This window comes from Malurus melanocephalus, unplaced genomic scaffold, assembly GCF_030028575.1.
Source record: "Malurus melanocephalus ecotype Western Australia unplaced genomic scaffold, MMel_1.1 scaffold_2, whole genome shotgun sequence".
NCBI classification, from domain to species: Eukaryota; Metazoa; Chordata; class Aves; order Passeriformes; family Maluridae; genus Malurus; species Malurus melanocephalus.
Genome location: NW_026623234.1, coordinates 5,685,291 through 5,705,465, shown reverse-complemented (window position 1 = coordinate 5,705,465; position 20,175 = coordinate 5,685,291). Strand labels below are relative to the sequence as shown.

Sequence of the window (20,175 nt, the reverse complement as noted above, 5' to 3'; positions counted from 1 at the left end):
GAAACTAAAGAAAAATATCCCAAAATGTTCTGTGATTACAGGATGTTAGAAGTGTGAGATAGAAAAGGTCTATTGGATCACTGAACGACTTCCCTGCCAGGGAAGGATGTAATTCCTCCAGAGAAAGGCTGCATTGTCTCAGGAATAGTACTGGATGCCAAATGCTAAAGAGATGAGCACATCTAAAGAGCTGGACAGAYACAAAATTTTGGTGTAAACTAATGCAGTACTTCAATTAAGAATCCTAAACAAGTGTGACAAACATAACTTCAAACACACTCACATGTAATTTTCATAACACCTGAGAAGAGTTATTGCAATTCAGAGGGCTGATTAAAACTGAAAACATTTCTTTTAAAAGTGGGGATTTGGCATCACTTCTGACTATAAGCTTGCACAAARGAACAAAATACTTCAGTAAACACTCAACACATCTGCAGTGTGATCCAAAGGAAATAAGTAACAGCTTCCACTATTTCTACAAACAGCACAAMATAGTGACAAGTAAACAATGCACAACACAGTGAACAATGCTTCTGAGAGTGAAAAGGAAGTTGGATTATTTTTAGCTAACCTGAGTGTAGTGGATGGTGAAGATAGCATGGGATCTGCTGCTGGCATTGTGAATATGTGTAGATGCTGTGATTCTAGAAGGAAGAACAAAGCATTCAATCACAAAGGGTTACTTCCCTTTATTCAGGGAAATCAAAATCAACAAATACAGCAGATAAATGAAAAAGAAGTGAAACTTGGAGGGTATGGTAGGCTGCATTCTTGGATCTGATCCTAGAGCATTTTGCAGAGAACCTGGAAGGATGGAAACGGAGGATCAATTAGAGGTGTTTTTTTCCACCAGCAGCACTGTGAGGAAATATCTTAAAGCAGCCTTACAGCACAGGTATAAGGTGAAAAGTAYGCAGAAAAAAAGTTTTCCTTTGTTTCACGTATCTGACATAGTTTSAACTTCAGCATTACAAAAACTTACACCTCTGATTTTGGTTTCTTTACATCTTTTATTTCCCTAGCAATGAGACATCYCTAGGATTACACTAATAGACAGCCTGGAATTTTGTTGTACTGAAATAGTCTCTTTTWACCACAAAGTTGCATCTATTAATTGCTATAGGCAGAAACAGCAAAACTTAATCCTGATGTATATTCTATGGGGGTTTTTGTGATAATGCAGCTTAGTTCTTATTTACTTCCCAGCAAGACTGTTACTCTAAAATCTTGACTACTCTTTTATCATAAGATTTAATATAAATCTTGAAACTGTGATTTGCATTTGGAGAAGCCTTTAAAATATAATTATTTTCCATCACTGTAATGGCACTTGTAAAGTTATTCAAAGCTTCTTGTCAAAAAGGTAAAAAAGTGTCTTAAGTAGTGAGAGCCAAAATCATTGCCTTCACCAGTGTTCCAAATCCCACAGTTCTCTGATAGGAAACAAACTAATTGAACTAGGAACTTACAAAAATTAAATTAAACCAATAATTGTAAATCTAGTGTTTTTAGAAAATAAACAAGCACATATTATATTTTCAGCAGGTTTAAATCGCTTAATTACACTACCAAGTGAGTTGAATGCTATCCAGTCGAAAGTATCATGAGCAAGTGAAGGGGAAAAACAGATGTCTGTTTACAGCAAAATGTTTTCTTGGCTTGCATTTTTTATCACAGACAGATGGTGGAATTCTGTGGGTAAGTCAGCGTGGGATCAGTTTTGAAGAAACAACTTCACAAGTGCCTGTAGCTCTTGCTGTGGATGATATGAGGATAGATAACATCTTATGTGCATGGCATACACAGGATCACCAAATCTGGCATCCTCTCATGACAAAGCACTGGCATCAGAGTCAGTAAAATAMACATCAATGAAACCAACACACAGGGAAAACACACATAGAGCTGTTTTGCTATATAGGATACCTTTTAGCTATTCCTTCTTCTAGAAGCTTTACAACTTGCTTGTAGTCCGTTACTAAATGCTGACTCAAACCTGCCAAAAATTCAAGAAGAGTTAAATATTTAGCTTCCTCAGGAAGTTTTATCAGTTTATCCAACAATTTACCCAACATCAGGAGAATAAGGATGTTCTGCTGAGATGACAGTATATTATACATCTTTCAACTAAAGCAAATTTTATTAAAAAACACAACTATTTCATTTTTTAAAAATTAAATAAAAAATTCTAGTTCATCCTTCAGTGGCATTAGCATTAAAAAAAAAGCCTCATACCGTCAAAGTGCAGAACTTTTCCATATGCATAACAACAGTATGTTAAAAACCAGCATAACTTTAACTTCATCATAAATTTTCAGCTATGTCATTGCTACTACTTGGGTACAGATCCTTCAAAGAAGATTTTGGCCATTGTCTCTGGATGATTGCTCTGCTCATGCAACTTACAGAATTAGGAACCAACCCCTGCGAATATTCACCACTTACTTAACCAGGCTTTAGCCTGCACTTGGGAATCTTCATGTACTTTTCTCCTCAGARGGCTTTTGAAGGATCTCCCCAAATAACAATACAAATATCTGGCCTTTTCTTKTCTTTGCCTTTCMGTTTATTTTTGGTTGGGTTTGTTTGSTTTTTAAATTTCATTTTATTTTATTTGTGAGGAGAGGAAAACCCCTCYAAGAAATGAAAGGAATATCACATTCAGAGCCTGCTGTGCTGGAGGGGTCATGACTGAGTGGGGTCCAGTGGAGGGCAGTGTGCTGCTGTGCTGTGGCACTGCCAGCTCCTGGCAAAACACAGATTACAGCACACAGATGAAATTATCCTCAACAGGCTTGTATTTCCAACAAATCCAGTTTAATATGCCTCATCACTGGGGATTATTTATCATTTGTACTGCAGTGACTCCTTAACACCTGAGCTGTTAAACAAGTTTTTGTCATATCACAGCTGGAAAAACACGCCCGTGCAGAATGTTTTATCTCACAATTGGAATCCAGGACAACTTCCTCTCCTCCACAGATTTAGGTTTGAATTGTTTTACTACAGAGCACAAAAGTGTGGGTGAAGGGAAAGTACTGAAAAAAAAATATTTATTTGGATCAAATTACCTACAGCTAGAACGCAAGTCAAAAATAATATGAAATTCAACAAGACCAAAATATGTACTTTTGATGTTGTTAAGAGTGCATCCTTTCATGATAACAGTTTGCTTAACTGTAAATGAAAGCAAAACCTAAACCAAAGAAGAAAATTTACTTTAGTCCTTTAACAGCTGATACACATAAAGGAAAAAAAAGGTTTTGGATCACCCACACTTTTAAAAAAACCCTAACTGCAATGTGCGTGCATGAACACTTGYACACACACAAAGAATAGGACGACTTTCAAACAAAAATATTTCTTCTTCTCTCCAGTGTCTCTTTACAATACATTAATTCCAGAAGTCATCCAATTTTCCATTTGAGAAAGAGGCACGTTATTTTTTTCCAGCAGCAGTGGGATCTTCAAAGCTCAGAATATGGAAACTATCATACATTGTTTTCCCAAACCCCTTCTCAGGGTCTTATTTRACTGCATAAAATGGAGGCATGGCAGAAACTCTTGCCTGCCTACATTTCCCTAAGCACTGGAATAGTGAATCTAGCAGAGTGTTCARAACAGTTGGCTTTTTAATAAGGTTAATGTAATATTTTAAATGCTGCTTGAAAAGAAATGACAAAGTGTTCTGCTGGCTGCCAGAAAAAGAAGGGTCACTTTCAACTCCCATGGAGAGATCAAAACCACTTGCTCGTCTAGAAATCTGCCTCGGAGTAAGAAAGGATCTCCCCCAGAAATCTGTCTCAGAGCAATAAAATAGATTGCATCATTTCCTGATTTAAGAGAGGCCGATTCCTTAACAGTGCAACCATCTGTGAGGGAGAAGTTTGAAACGATTCCAATCCAAAACACTGAAACACTCTCAGCATTTTAAAGGCTGCAATCTCCCAGCCTTTACATGAAAAAAACGATGGGCTGGAAATCACTTAAAATACTCAGTGTTCAGAGCTGGGACTTCCTGACTGGACTTTGCAAAAGGAAAATGCATTTCCCAGAGCATTTAAGTGGCCATAAAGGGATTAAGTTTTCTGGTTTTCCTCTCTGTCTGTTCTTCATCCACYAACTGTACCCTGGATGTCATCGACACCAAACACACATCTAAAACTAATGGCACACCGAGGAGCTCCTGAGAAAAGTCAGCAAACCTTAACAYTGCTGATTGCTTGCAAGAAGTATGATGCAAACACAGATGCTGGTCCTTAACTTGCTTGATCTACAAAAAACAATGGAAAATTTCTGAGCTTTGCTGAGGTTCACCAATTTAATTTCTCCCATACAGTAAATTGCCTGGAAGAGAAACACAAAATGAACTCTCCTCCTTCTGGTAAACTTGCTGATAATTTTGATCTCAGCTGTCTAGCTATTTGAAATAATATTCTTGCACTCTGATCCTGCACAGAGAGACTACATATAACATTGCCAAAGTCTACTTCAGCACGTAGAAGGTCTTCAGGCAGAGCKCAGCGATTTTTGATTGCAGCAATACATTGGTGCGGTTGTGAACTCTTCACAAGAGGTTTTCTTCAATCTGATCTTATCAAAATCAAGCTGCCTGTACTCCTTACTTGCACTCAAATCACTGCTGCTTATTTTTGACAGGAGCTAAGGAATGCAGTTSCATCACACAATGAGTCCCTCTCCTCAGCAGGACTGTCTCAAGTAAAGCAAACTGTCACAGCTCACAATTGCACACAGTGCACAGGCAAATTTATTAATATATGTTTGTATACACACATCTAATAAAAAGAACTGCCATCTGTTGCCCTAAGCCACCGACTCATCAGCCTGAAATCACTTCTGCTCACAGGGTCTCACAACAGCATCTAATTACACCCATGATGTCTTCAGCAGAGAAATTACTTCATTTTTCATGCRTGTGATCAGTTCTTTTAAAAATGTGAATCACACTATTGAAAATAAAATTTTTCTTACGGGCATTAACATGATATTTTCAGGCTGTCATAACATRCAGTAGGGAGAGAATCTTCTAAAATAAATGATACAAACTGAGTTTACAGCTGTGGCCAAAAGTGGGAAATATTTAGGTTTATCTTTTGCCTTCATCTTTTCCTCTTACTTTAGAAAATCTAATCAACTGGGAATTTTTATGGTATATTTCAGAACTCTAGCATACAGTTGTTCCAATATTTTCAGTTGTGTCCAAGTATAAAATCCTTATTCAAAATGTGTAAATGAAAAAAGAACAATAAAAACAAACAAAATTCCTCAACCTCCAAAACAACAACAAAAAAAAGCCACAACAGAATTGAAAAAAAAGTGACAGAATTGGCCTGGAAGGTTYCAGATGAAGACAAAATAGTGACAAAAGGCAAGCCAGCCCATTGGCAGAAGCTGTAACTTTATTTTCTTTTAAAACAGGGAAACTCCATTATATGCAGCCAAGGAATCACTGGAGATATAAGGCCTGAGAAAAGGGATGGGACTGCCAAGGAAGGAAGTAGTTTAAAGACCTTTTCTTGTGTGGTGAATGAGCAGCTGCTAAAAGAAAATAATTAGTATCTGTACTCCATCAACAATGAAGTTCTCCAATAACAAGCAGGTAGAAAGAGAATTTTGGAAAGCCCTCAATAAAAGCCAAATGTCTACGAATCTGCTTTCCAAACAATTATAAGTTTGCCATACTAATGAGATCAACAATTCAKCTGCTTTCCAAGCAGGATGCTGATGTGCTGGGAAAGCACAGCTGAAGGCATTGGAATGTCAGACAGATCCTTGTGTACAGGACCATGAAAGATCAACCCTTTGCAAGAGCTGATTTCAAATTTCGAGAGGAGGAATTGATAGCAACCACTGGCTGTTCGATGTGCTATGGCCAACACAGAAAGATCCCAGGAAAACAATGAGAGAGAAGGCAAGAACTGAAGTAAGAAAGACAACTGAAAGGGGAAAGAGTATGTTTTGATTTTTCATCTGTTCTCTGTCACAGGATATGAAAGCTATGGTTCACTAGAAAACAAAAAACCACCTAAGGGGCTGTTGTTACAAGTTKWGGAAAATACAATATAAGAMAGAYACAAAGCTATTAGAGAGCATGCAAAGGAAGGCTACMAAGCTGGTGAAGGGTCTGGAGGAGAAGCTCTGTGAGGARCAGCTGAGGTCACTTGGTCTGTTCAGCCTGGACRAGACTGAGGGGAGACCTCACTGAAGGCTACACCTCCGTTATGAGAGGAAGAGGAGGGGCAGACACTGATCTTGTCTTTCTGGTGACCAGTGACAGGACTTGAGGGAACAGCATGGAGCTCTGTCAGGGGAGGTTTAGGTTGATATTGGGAAAAGGTTTTTCACCCAGAGGGTGGTTGGGTACTAGAACAGGCTCCCAGGGAATTGTTCACAGCACCAAGCCTGACAGAGTGCAAGAAGTATTTGGACAATGCTCTCAGGCACAGGGTGTGACTCTTGGGGGTGGTCCTGTGCAGGGCTTGGAATTGCACTTTGATGACCCTTGTGGGTACCTTCCACTCAGGATATTCTGTGATTCTGTAATTCTATGAATTTAAAAGCCTGCGATCTTTCTAATCATATAATGCACKTCCATTACCCATCCTGTGCTTTTTCAGTGTAATGAACTAAAATCAAGCTTATTAGGTTCTCACTTGAGTGAGATTTTCATYGCTTCTCATGGCCTGCCCTGCAACATTAGTTGAATTTATCTACTTTTCTTTTTTTTTAATTTTAATGTATTTTCCACTGCTAAGGTATGAAACAGGCATGAAGGGACCTTAGACTGAACCCATTTGGTGMTGGCTGATTACTAGATTAATATTTCTTTGAAATAAAAAAAAGCAAAATACTGTGGCTCCCATACAACCTATGCCTGGAAAGGCAAAAAATTAAGGATATCCAGCCAGTCAGATAACAGAGGCAAAGCTTTCAGCGTGCTGCAGCTGATCATCTAACAAGAAAAACATTTGAGAAAAGTAACCCTTGAAGGGCAGGAACATTTATGATCACTGCAGGAATATGTGCAGACACACACACACACACACACCTGAGACACATTTCCTTGCAGCTCTGACACCAATTGTGAAGCTCACTCTCACCTTGTACATATGGTCCTGTTTCGGGGTGCTCCCGAACTCGCAGTGTGTAGGGTTTCTTTCGGTCCGACTGTTTCAACAGATCTCGGACACGCTCATTATAAATTTCAAGGAAACTGAAGAGAGAAAAAAAAAAGTGAAAGCTAAGTGCACTCAATTAAAAACAAAACAAAAGGAGAAACTGCATAGACAATGTAACTGTCTGACACTTACATAGATTTTTCACACTAATGGGCTCAAATCCCCAAATTTCCAAGCACAATGCTTTATTAGATCCAAGAGAATGATGAATAAGAGCAGAATGTAGGATTATGGCTCAAATTTAGAAGTTAAACAAAGGAAGTAAACTTTCACAACATTTTTATTTCAGCTGTTTATACAAAGGTGAACAGACAGCATCCAAAGAACTATACTTAGATAGAAAACTAAACCCAATAGTATCTCATCATTCCTCTGTGTTCTCCTCCTTACCCCAAAGTGATCATCTAAGAAAACAGAAACAAAAGAAACTACTCTTTTCTTTGTTTGATCACAGGAATGTGTTGTTAAAAGCTTTCAAATTGTTGTCCAAAACAGTGACACACTTACCTGACCTTTACCCTGCATGATGCCGTCTGGTCTGAGTAATCATCCTTCCTTGAAAAGAGGCCCTTCACAAACCAGAAGTTTATGTAAATTTAAAATACATTAAGAAAACTCTAACTGCTTAAAAAAATGCAAGTGAAGAAAAAAAAATACCTCACATATACGAGGTGTCAGCCCAATGGATGCCTTCAAATAATAAACAGAAAAAAAAATTAAACATATTTGCTAATACTCATGCAAAAACTGTTTTTAAATAGAAACCAAGTTATAAGAAAAGGACAGAATCACAGTGCAGTAATGACTGTATGGTGGATTGCAACAGCCAGGGAGTGTAGTTCAGAACAGCATGGCTATTTATAGGAAAAGCAGTTTTAGAGCAATGTACACAACATTGACAAGAAGGTTAAGGGCTTGGGTTAAATCCAAAAGCTGTTTGAKGCACAGATACTGCACATGCCCATGTCAGAGGTGTTGCAAGGTAGATGAAGCCAGGCCAGCACTGAAACTAGCTTGGTTGGTCATGGTTTTTCCTTATTCTACTTTTATTTCTTTATGCAATACATCACAGAGGAAGCTTGGAACAGCATTATAATCTAGATTTATAAATTTTGTCTCTCAGAGAGGACAGGAAATAGGGCTSCTACCAATATCCAAACTAGGTGATCTTAACTTTGCCCAAAGAGTCTACAAAGCACTGAGGTAACGGTGTGGTTTTATGCGATGACTTATTTTGATATGACTTTGGTGACTTTGGTGACTGCAGTGCCAACACAACCTGGGAAAGACACCAGGGCTGAGGTGGATTCTGTTTGCTGAATTGCATGAAAGAGGGAAGGCTTGATGCTAAGGGAAGAAAATTCGCGTTCAACAAGTGGACTGCCATGGATGAAAGTTCAGTTTATACCAAACACTTGTTGGAACACTGTTTCACAGTAAATATGTATTATTAAAGATCAGAACAAAGCAGTATTTTACTGAAGAAAGAAATTAYTTTTAAAGCAAGAAATCTCTTAGAAACACAGCATCCAGAAATTTCCTTGAAAATAATGATAATTTCAAGATGTAGCCATTCTCAATTGTTAAGATATTTTCAAAATAGTGTAATACAAGTATGTAGTTTATCACCTATCAACCTCAGTCATAACAAATCTTCAGGCTTCCATGGTGTAAAGTTTGATTTCACATAAAATTAATAGAGAATCKGGTAATGATTTAACAAAATCCTATTGTTGATGTCTGCTGAGAAAATAAAATTTTAAAAATCCARACTCYAGTCAAAAGCACAAAYTSTGCTAGAAWAGGCTTTCCCTTTTCTTGGGGGTTTAAATACATTTGGCCCTTATTTCACCTTGAAAACTGAATCCCAYGGAAATAGGAAATACTGGTCCAATTATGGAAACTATTAAATCAGCCTTTTTTCCTTTTTAGCAGCACATTTCACCAAAAGCTAAAAATATTTATAGACAACAATCAAATTGCCTCGATTTGCAGAAAAACACAGGAAATCATCATCTGACTCTGTCAATCCGAGAAGCAAGATTAAAATGCACTTTAGGTGATGCCTAGTAGGTAATCTTAAAATGTAACAGCTTCTGCAAATTTACTGAAATATATGTCAAAACTGGAAGTGAAGTACTAATTTCCATAGGCCAAATATTCCAATAATCAAGCCTGTTACAAAACTATTCCTGTGAATTGTATCCTGTTTTATTTCTGAAAGTAATGTAATTTCAGGMTAGTTCAAACTGTCAAAATATGGCATAGGAATGAATACTTTGTATTATCCTGGGCTACAGTTTCTAAAACCCAGAACTATTTCAGGTGATTGATTTTTTTTCTTTTTTTTTGTCCTGTAACTTGGTGGTAAGATTCATGCATAGTAAGATGATTCTGTAATAGTAAACATTTAGATTATACCATACTTTCTAATATTTTAACCTATTTTTACCTAAATGTAAAGGCTCATATTTACACATTGAAATACCAAATAAAACATATGTAACCATTCTGCTCAACAAGCACAATAGTTTAAAARTAAAGCAATGTTTCTGCTGGACATCCTGCCCACAATCCTAAGTTTAAAATGAATAGTGTAACTCACAGGTGTCCCCATCATTGTGTAAGTTTTTCCTGAACCTGTCTGTCCATATGCAAAGAGGCAGATGTTGTATCCTCTAAATGCACCAGACAACACAGAAGTGCCGAGGTCCTGGAACACCTGAAATGACCAAGAGAAATAAAACAGTCCGTGAACAATGTGTCTCCCTGTAAACCCTCTGCATTACTTGCAGATCTTGTTCCTTTAATAACTCCATGGGAACAAGGATCTTCACAGCATTTGTCTTTCAGATTTATCAGTCAATGTTAAATACTCAGCACTCACTTGCTCARTCTTCCTTTAAGCTTCTGTTATGCCAAGCATCATCCTGACAAGGAGCAGTAGTGTCTGAGTGCTTCCCTGCTATCTCTTGTTTTATATTCAGACTACATGAATTCTTGAGGATCTTCCCTATCCCAATTTTTTACAGTTCTCATCACAAATCTGACAGAAAGGCATGATCAAGGCTCTTGGATGTGATGACATTAATATGGCACCAGATTTACAGGTGAGAAGCAAAGCTCAGTCCAGCCTGTGTGCAGACCTCACCCAAGCAATATTTCTGTCCGACCCATCTGGTCACTAAGTGACACCAGCAATGGCTCCATGCTTTGTCTTCTCTTCATGCCAAACACAGAGTGATGTGCCTTTTTCTGCTCAGTGCGTTACAGAGCCAGCACYTGTTACCACCAAAGCAGTGTCAGCCCCTCGTGACTCCCAAAGCTTGCACTGGTCCTACGGTGGCTGCTGAATTTGGGCCAACACTGCCAAACTCCCCGTACAGCAAGATAGGAACAGCCATTCCTTCTTCTTTCCCTCTCCCTTTTTTGGAGCCACAGCTGGCTGACATTGTGACCAYGTTCTCAGGACATCAAAGCCTTGCCCCAGACCAGCTGAAAGGACACCTCGTAAGGTTTGCCAGGAAGGGAATTGTGGATCAAAAGGTTCCAGCAGGCAGGCTGCCAACCCCTTTGCATGCTTTGGCCTGGCAGAAGAGATGCTACAAGTATTAATGGTTTCGCTGTTCACACAGAAAGCTGGCTAGTGTATAGAGAGAGAAGCACAGGATTTCAGTGTTCYGCTGCTGAGAAATCTCATCCACTGCTGGGTGCCACTGGGTTCTCCAACAGACAGATAGATGTACTAAAACTGACACAACAATCAATACAAAAAGAAAACCCAAAAACATAGATATCACCACTTAACCTRAACTGCTGAGAAAGCAGATTGAAAACCCTCTCCTGCGACTTTAATTTTCAGATAATATTTCAATGAAAACTAGGACAAGATGCTAATTTCCAGCTGAAGAATCAACAACATTCCTATGTGGCAAAATCTGACTACCCTGTCTGTATTTGTAAAGGTATGTGTCCCGTCAGAGTATCTGCTTCTCTAGGATTATCAGCTCAAGAAACTTCTCCATTCAAAGCATAGAGAGAAAGCCACAAACAAAACTCAGGGAYACAAATGTAACAGACAAGGGATTAAAAAAATGTGAATATAGGGGCAGGAAGAAAGAATCTGATCTAAATTCAAGGTGGCAAGAATTAAACCTGAAGACTGACAGAGGACTGGAGTAACAACTGGGTAAAATAGCAACAACTGAGAACCAGTGAAAGAATGAAGAAATAGACAATGCCACCAGGAGGAATCTCTGAATAAGCAGAAATTAAGGGAGGAAAAGTGGGATTAGTATTCATTAGGAGCAACAAATCATTGGGAAAGAGATTGAGTTTGGAAGCTAYGGTGCAGAAAACTGTTCTGTTGAGTTGTTACAGTAGGTGAATAACAGGGGCAAAATTGTGAAAGACAGGCTTTTGTAGATCTAGAGTGCAGAGGGTGAGATCTGGGGCAAACTGAATGAGCCTGAAGTCAAGCAGTATGAAGGTCTAGGAAATTACAGGATGGATTATCTTAAAGTAAGGAGAGCAAGGCAATACTGTGCTCACTTCAGAGTATAAACATTAAATAAATTCAGGAATTTTGCAATGTCTCATTGTACTAAAACCAGCTGGAGTACTCCATATGAATTTAGAAATCCATACTTCACATGCTAGGACCTCTTACAACAGGGATAAATGCAGCCTAGAGAAGTATCTTGTTTTTGTGATAGTTTCCTCATTAAGTGCTGTCCWCTTTTCTGAAGGTGAACAACAGATCTTGGAGAGTTTGTAACTGAGCTAAGTACAATAAAATGAAATCCTCACAAGGTGGCAAGCTTTCAGGATAAGCAACACTAATCAATACCACCTGGACACTGAAGCTGTTTTTTCACAACAACAGCATTTTACTTCTAGCTCTAACTTTTGTGTGACATTGTGCAACTCATTTAACATTTTCATCGTTCAACTTCCCCACAGTTAAAGTAGGAAAATGCTATCCTTAAGTAGAAAATTGTGGCATGTTCTCCCTAGTGTTCATAAAACTCCTTGTGATTTTAGAACATCCACAGCAATTTAAGCCAACTGTGCAAATGACTGGGCATGCCCTCTCTCCAATAGCACCTTGGGCTCTCTGAAAGAACAGCCTCTAACCCCAAAATCTCAGTTACAGCTGTTACATTTACTCTCAAATACACATGGCTACTCAGACTCTTTAATTTAATTAAGTTTCAAATCAAACTTTCTGAATTAGGCCTCAAGAGAAGACATAAAATACAAGCAAAGCTGAATACTCTGGAAACACTGACATAACCCTAGGACRGCAATGCATCAGAATTTTWAAAAATTAKTTACTGAACTTCTATTAAAAGCTGATTTGTACTGTTTTGGTTTTGTTCTTTCTGGTTAATTTCTCTCCTTTTGTGAGGATAAATTACAATTAATTTAATTGAGTATAGTCTCAATTTAGATAGAAAAGCCTCTTTGTCTTAGTGCACTGCAGAAAAAAATGGAGAAATGAAGCACAGAAATGAATTTATTACTTATTCGAAAATGAAGGASAGTCATTGAAATCAAAGCTTTTTCTAATATCAGAGGCACTAGTCCAAATACCCATCWGCAACAGCAGTTGCAGATCATACAAAAAGCCCCATAATTACTCATTTTGGGCATATGTACTAACATATTTCGTGATCTAATAGATTGATTCCCAAGTTTTGTTTATCATGAGGTGGGGGCTGRGAGGGAAGGAAAGACAATTCTTCTGGGATTCTTCCAAGTGTCACATTTGAAATGAAACTCCAGGAAGATGAGGTTTTCCAAAGAACATGAGTTGGCTGTGGCTTCCTGCAGAGAACACAGCACTTGGCGGAGGCAGCGATGTTTTGCTGCACGGCTGCTCTGYGTGACTGGCACTGCTCACTTTGTTCCAGGCAAGAATGAGTCTGTCAAAAAAGCCCTAAGTGGCTTTGCCATGTCTGTCCCYTGCACTTGCCCAGCTCTATGTGGTCCCTATCCCATGGTGATCCGTGAAATATTCTACGATTTATTACTTGCCAACAGTCCCAACAGTGGGAAAATAAACCATGCCTTTTTGAGTAAGTTATGAGAGGGAATTGAGACAACTGTCAAATTACAACCATTGAGTTAATCCTATTTAAACTGAAGGCTATGAATAGTGGCTAGATATTTTGTTTGAAATATGAATGTATTAAAGGTCAAATGAATGGGCCGCTCTGCAAACAACCTCTGAAACTCTTCTAGGAATCAAAAAATCATGAAGTATAAACTGATGTCGCATGGAACACAAAATAAATCCACACCAAAAATTTGCAGTTAGTATCAGGTCATCCCTGACAAGAAAATCAGGATTTATTAATCATTTCAAAGGAAAATAAAATTTGATAAAACAGCAAACTGAGATGTGGTTTTGGGTTGTTTCTTAAGGAGTGCTCAAGAATTTTAACCTTCCCACAAAGATAATTTTAAAAATAACATATGAAGAATATTAATTGGAAACGTACCTTGTCTTACCAAAAGATAAAAAAATTGGAGGAGTTCAAGAGATTTTAAAGGAAGGATACCACTTGTCTAAGGAAACAGTAAGAACTAAGTGAGAGAAGACATTACTTATCTCTGTCACACAAAATTTTATAAAAAGAGCTTCACAATATTAAAATAGTAAAACTCTTCCTTTTTAGAAATTTGGAACGTGCTTTGCAATTAAGCTTGTGGGTAATAAGCGTGACAACCTTTTTCTCTATCAGGAGATTTATAAGAGGGGGGCAATAATCTGTTCTGATCCTTTCCCATTTGAACAGCAGAATCAGAAATCTTCTCTCARCTCTCCTTTGCTAGCTTAAAAGGCAAAATTTATAGTGGGTTTTTTTACATCCCTAAATAATGAATTTTCAAGATACTAAAAAATACCTTATTTATTGGCCTGAGATGGTATCATATTTTGTCAGATTAGACCTGCATGCCTGTGTATAAATATGCATTAGCAGACAGATGACTGTATTTTTTCCTGCAATATATTTTGTCCTAGTGCTAAGAAGTAAAATGTGGCATAGAGCATATGCAGTTACTCACAATAAGTGAAAGACTTTTCAGATTTTTTTATTAACAGTGATGATTTGATACTTTAGTTTACATTCCAATTTTTGCTTAGATATTAAAAGTGTGAAGCTTTTTGTTTTCCAATTCTGTTTTAAAAGGTCTATTTATCTATAAAACAAAAGTTTTAGCATATTCTTTTTCTCTCAACTGCCTGTGCATATTATAAAGACTTTTTTTTCTTTTATATTCTTTGACTTCTCAGTTATTATCAAACCAATGGCCTGTGGATAACCCCTTGAATATATAACCTCTCTGTGACACACACAAAGACAGACACAAGCGTGTTGACTGACAGTTTTTCTTTTGTTCCTCCAAAAGTTTGGAGATAATTAAACTCTTCTTTAATGCATGTGATTCAAATTTATCCTACTGACTGTAACATGAGGCTCAGTTAATATCAGTACCTTGGGCTTTCTTTGATTTACTGTGCATTGAATAGACACATAACTACTACAGCTGATGACCACAAACATATTTTACATTGTAAGTGGAATGAACTATCTTTATTCTCTGATCGTGTCCCTCTTAAAATAATAAATGCTTTTATTTTGAAGATAATGGGGTCATTCTATCAGAATGAAAGTTTGGCAATATGAATTTCCTGAGCATAAAACTTCTTTTTCTTAATCCAGTYGGAACTTGAATTGCAAAAGGGAAGAAAAAGCAATTGTTTTAAATGACAGTAAATTGTCTGTAATGCTGTGGGGTTTAATAATTCGAGAGGCTGAAAGTTTTTCCAAGTCACTCAAGCCAAGTCTCAGAGTCACATAAGAAAAAAAAAAACCAGTAAACTTCCAGGGATAGCATGTAATGATAAGCTTGCAAATGTAAGGGATCAATATTGATAAATAAGCATTTTCTGGCACTTGGGACTTTTTTCCCCTAAGTAATTTCTGGAAAAAAATATTTGCATTTTGCTTTGACAACAATGAACAAGGACCAACTTTGACTGAAGCAGAGGAAAAGGGAGGAGAAAGCAGAAGGAGGAAGCTACAACATCTAGGAGCAACAAATCAATAGAATAGTTYGTCAAATCTTATTTGCACAATACCTATTTTCTTTTTTGCCAGTGTCTGAAATGGTCAATATATAATGGTAACATTATATAAACTAAACCAGATTGGGAACCCTCAGAAATTTYAAGAGAGTTTATTTGGTCAAGCCAAAAAAACAGGAATAAAAAAAAGATYTTTGAATAAATAAAATCACTACTTGTTACAGGCATAGTCCACAAGCATTAACATTGACAACTCACTAAAAGCAATCCATTTTTACTCTAAAACATTAGGCTAAAGTTAGACTGCTAAGATAAAATTCCCACAGCTAATAATCAGGACCAAAATCAAAAGACAATTATCTTCTTGCACAGCACAATTTAAAAATAGACTTCAAATGCAAGTGGAATGTTTAAAGAAAGTGGAAAAGACTAAACTGAAGCCAGACACACAGCCAACAGCAACTTTCCACCATGGAACAAACAAACAAAAAAYTCAGCAGTCTGATTTCCACTAAAGATTTGCCATGCAAACAAGAAAACAGAAAATGTCCTCACCAGTATCAAGACAACTGCAGCAGACACAGCTACAAAATAAACTCAGTACAAAAAAGGTGCAGTTATTTACTACACAAACAAAACACTCTCAGCCAACAGGTCAGGGCAGTTTGAGGAACTGCACGAAGCCAAAGAGGCTCAGTCCTGCAGCATCTGTTGGCCACAGACTCCACCATGAGCTACGGATGGGCTGCACCTCATATTTGGTGCATTTTGCTTCCTGAGTCATGCCCCACTCAAGCTGTTGCTGTGTGGGTTACAACTAAATTCTGTTCTATTAAATTGCTGCTGCATCTCAAATGTAGCATCCAAGACTCARATTTAAGGTGAAAAATACATTAATGAAATAGAATTATGCAGAACTAAGCAACTCCTGCCAAAATAATGAAAGCCTTCATCCCACAACCTTCTCAAACCCCCCAAATTAATTTGAATAAAGAGGCAGAAAGAGAATGCAAGGAAGGAATACATAAAAACATATCTAGGGGGTTGTTCCAATAATGCAAGGCTTTTTCTGCAAGTGTTTTTTCTTAATGAATATGAAACAAATGTCAGGCAAGGGGCTTTGTGCACATGGCCAGAGCAAGCACAAGCAAAGGGAAGCACATTATGCTGATCATTTGCACAGAACCCTCTACTGTGACATTTGGATTACTTCAGCAACATTACATCTTGGTTTGAATGGGATAAAGCGGAAGGGGGGAAGGCATCGCTYGGTTAGTTTGGGAACGTTTTTTCTCTCTTAACAAGAGGCCACAGCTTCACAACCAGGATTATTTCTTTTCCTTCTCTCTGTCCTGCCTTTTCAGTTTCTTTTTCCCASTCCAACCGGAAGCAGGGCAGTGAAAGGGACGGCTTCTCTCCAGCTCAAGAAGCTTGGCCCGTGGCAGAGGCAATTGCACCAGAACTTAAGAGACAGTTCKGCTCTTGGCTCTGCCAACAGGCTTCCTGTGTGTCCCTAAATCCCTTTGTGCTTTAATGCTCCCTGTGAGAGACAACAATGATTTCTTTGTCCATCTTATCAACTGTAATTTTTTCCAGTGGAAAAACTGTCTGCTCTGCGTGGTAATGTACACACACTAAATTTAACAGCAGGGAAGTTCAAGCTTGATTAGGGTATTAAGGTGAAATCATAAAATCAAAATATTAGAAAAAGTCACAGATAATACATGACAAATCCTAGAAAAAGTCACAGATAATACATGACAAATCTATTGCTCCTCCTGCGGGGATAGGAGGGAAAATATTGGATTCTGATCAGGCTGAAGAGCAGTTTTACATTCCTGCCATTTTATCACTGAATTATACAATCATGAAAATACACCTTATTCATTCTTTAAAAAAACTCTTGTTTTGAAAAAGAAAAAAAATCTGTGCTTACCACATCAGTATAATCTACAAAGGTTCTGATAGAACCTGAACTTTTAAAAGCTCTAAACTGCTTCATCACCAAGAGCACAACTCCATGCTGTACTTCTTTTWTTCTTTTCTTTTTTTATAAAATTGTTGGTGTTATACTGTAAATATCAAGTTGCGTATTTTCATCTACCTGTACAAAATCACATACCTCTCTCCTCTCTTTTCCTTTCCAACAGCAATTCCTATTGTGTTATCACTGATTCACAGAAGAGGATTTTTTATGTGACAGCCATATAATCCAAACCCCACAGCATTTGATACTACATCAATACTAATTTAGCTCAGTCCAGCTACATTTGTCATAATAAAGCTTTCTGTGCTCAAATGCACCTGACAATTTTTGACTTTATTAATGAGTTCTTTGAGATTCCCACATAGCATTTTATGGTTTTGAGGTCTTTAAAACTAGATAAAAACTTCAGTAAGCATCCTTAGGGAAAGGAAAGAGAAAATTACAAGTAAATAGATAGCTACACACAACCTGCAACACTGTGTACAAACCTCTTAATGAGCAGATGAGCAGCTAAGTCATTTAATTTCTCAGTCCCAAGAACCTGGGGCTGAAGGTTTGAGCGCTGCTCCATCCTGTTTGCTGGGCTGGATGTCAGAAATACAGATTTAATYTCTGTGCTGTGCATCCTCACCAGAAGAACAGTGACACTGTGACTTACAGCAGTGCCAGCAAAACGCCATGAGGAAAATTTTTTCCTGAGTGAATTCTTGGCCAGACCACTCAATAATGGAACCACGGGGGAAACAAAAGTCTTCAGCTTTTCTAAAGGTCTAGCAAAGGCTGTTGTCACAGCTGGGAGAAGAAACACAATATTCTCTACAGTCACATGGTTTCACTCCACCAGGGCCAGGTGTTTTAGACATCCCATTCCCCTGCCCCAGATATTACTTCATGCCAGAAAAATAATGTAAGTTGTCACTTTAAATGTTGTGATACCATCATTATCTGTGCCCGAATGACTACCAAAAAGAGTAGAGCTGTTCTGCTGATATCCTCTTAAAATGAGCAAAATAAATATWGTGAGTTAAGTTAGTTAAGTGGTTTTTGTATACTGAGAGATATCTCTCTTGTAATAAAGAGAGCAAGAAATAAATAATGGATTATAATGAAGTTATAAATATCCTGCATTTTCTCCCACCACTACAAACTCTTGGCTAGGATCCCAGGTCATTAGTGGATGTCTGTGATTCCATGTGAAAGAAAAGTAAAGAAAAACAACATAAAATCACTATTTTTTTTTGTACAAGGCAGCAGAGATAAATATAAATTCACATCTATGTCTGAAAATAACTGACCCTTAATTTTGTTAGAAGATTTAGGATGAAGATGGAAAAAAGCTTTTTCCTTGACTTTATTACAGGGAGGTAGAGGGAAAAAGTAGTGATCCAAATTTTTCAGGAATTCAGTAAGGGCTAACAATTGTTTGCAATACTCAGACAACAGCACAATGATACTATCAAGACAGATTTCTGCTTTTTTTGCTTTCAGCTGGAAATGGGTATTCTCTTTTCATGCTTCATTAGCTCAAGTTGATATTTTTGCTATTAGATCACCAGCTCTCAAAATTACAACACTGGTAAACAATTCCTAAGCCTAAAAAACATACTTTCCAAGCAATAAGCTGATTTTTTTTCACCTTTCTTTGATCAAAATAAAGTAAAAAGAAAAGTAAAGTAAAAATAAATAAAGTAAAAATAAAGTGAAAGAGATGACAAGACATTGAAAAACTTACATCAACAATTCTTTTACAGTGACAGCAGAAATTCTACAAGGCATGTTGTTTGTAAAACTATCAGCAACAACTGAATTTCAATGTACTCAAAACCAAAAGGATTCACTTCATGCTTCAAGAAGTAAATTTCCTGTATTTGAAGATGCATTAAATCTTATTCCTTTGCAAATTAAGATTTTATGCTMTGCWGCACAGTAAAAAGGGCAAGAAATGRGCAAGCAATGTGCASAGGCAGAGAGCTAGAGGTTCAGAAAATGTATTTACAAAGGATTGAAATGCAGGACATTAATGCATTTGCAGGGTTTAAGTAACTAGCCAGCCTTCTACATACACTTTTTAATTTTCTGGTACAACATTCTATAGTGCGATATAAATTTTATCACTTATAATTTGCAACTTAATCGTCAGTTCTGTCCCAACATGAATTCACTGTATTGAGCATATGTTAATTAATACATTTTAAATACATGTCCCTTAACTCTTTTTTAATACAAGCGTCTTGTTACGATAAACTGATTCAGGTTCACATAAAACTTCAGGTTGTTCTGAAATTTGGCAGCCCATCAACCTRTATTTCTACTTCCATTATTTTCTCTTTTAGGTAGAGAGCAGTGGCCTCATTGGCTTAGCTAGAAATACAGTTACTCGAGAATATTGTTTCTGTTTCAAGAGTATTGAATACAATGACCTCGTGTTGAAGTTGATGGGTGATTTCCAGACAGCTGTTTAAGATGMCCATCCATCCCCTGGGAATTCAGCACAGGCGTCTCTCTTTTCACTGTAACGATTTCAGCAGAAACATTTGTGTTTCCTACATTCAAGATCTGTATACTCTGCTCTCAAAGCAAAAAAAGGTCACAGCAGCAGTGAATTCTTTAAAAATGGCTGTCTGCTTTGATCAAAGCTGCCCAAACAGGTCAAAGTACCACATTGCACCATACAATTCAAAGCATTTCACTTCTAGCACCTCTTTTTTATATATTAGTCCTTCAATCACTTGGAAAAAAAATCAAAGCCTGGCTTGAAAAGGATTTTTAAAAGCATACTTTTAAAATATAATTCTATGTGTATCATTGTTTCCTCTATTTTCATTATCAAATAGTTTCTCTCCCTGAATCTTTTTCCTCATTTTCAGAATTTGTCTGTTAAGCAGAGT

General features: G+C 37.4%; 1 protein-coding gene across 1 annotated transcript in view; it reads right to left on the bottom strand.

Annotated features, from left to right (window-relative positions):
• STARD9 (StAR related lipid transfer domain containing 9) overlaps positions 1-20,175 on the bottom strand; it is an 89,001-nt gene that overhangs the window by 45,827 nt on the left and 22,999 nt on the right. Inside the window, exons 4-9 of the mRNA XM_057366172.1 lie at positions 9,808-9,924; positions 7,860-7,892; positions 7,710-7,771; positions 7,125-7,237; positions 1,930-1,999; positions 575-647 (exon numbers count right to left, since the gene is read on the bottom strand). Coding sequence (XP_057222155.1) covers positions 575-647; positions 1,930-1,999; positions 7,125-7,237; positions 7,710-7,771; positions 7,860-7,892; positions 9,808-9,924 — 468 coding nt within the window. The remainder of the gene's footprint in view (positions 1-574; positions 648-1,929; positions 2,000-7,124; positions 7,238-7,709; positions 7,772-7,859; positions 7,893-9,807; positions 9,925-20,175) is intronic.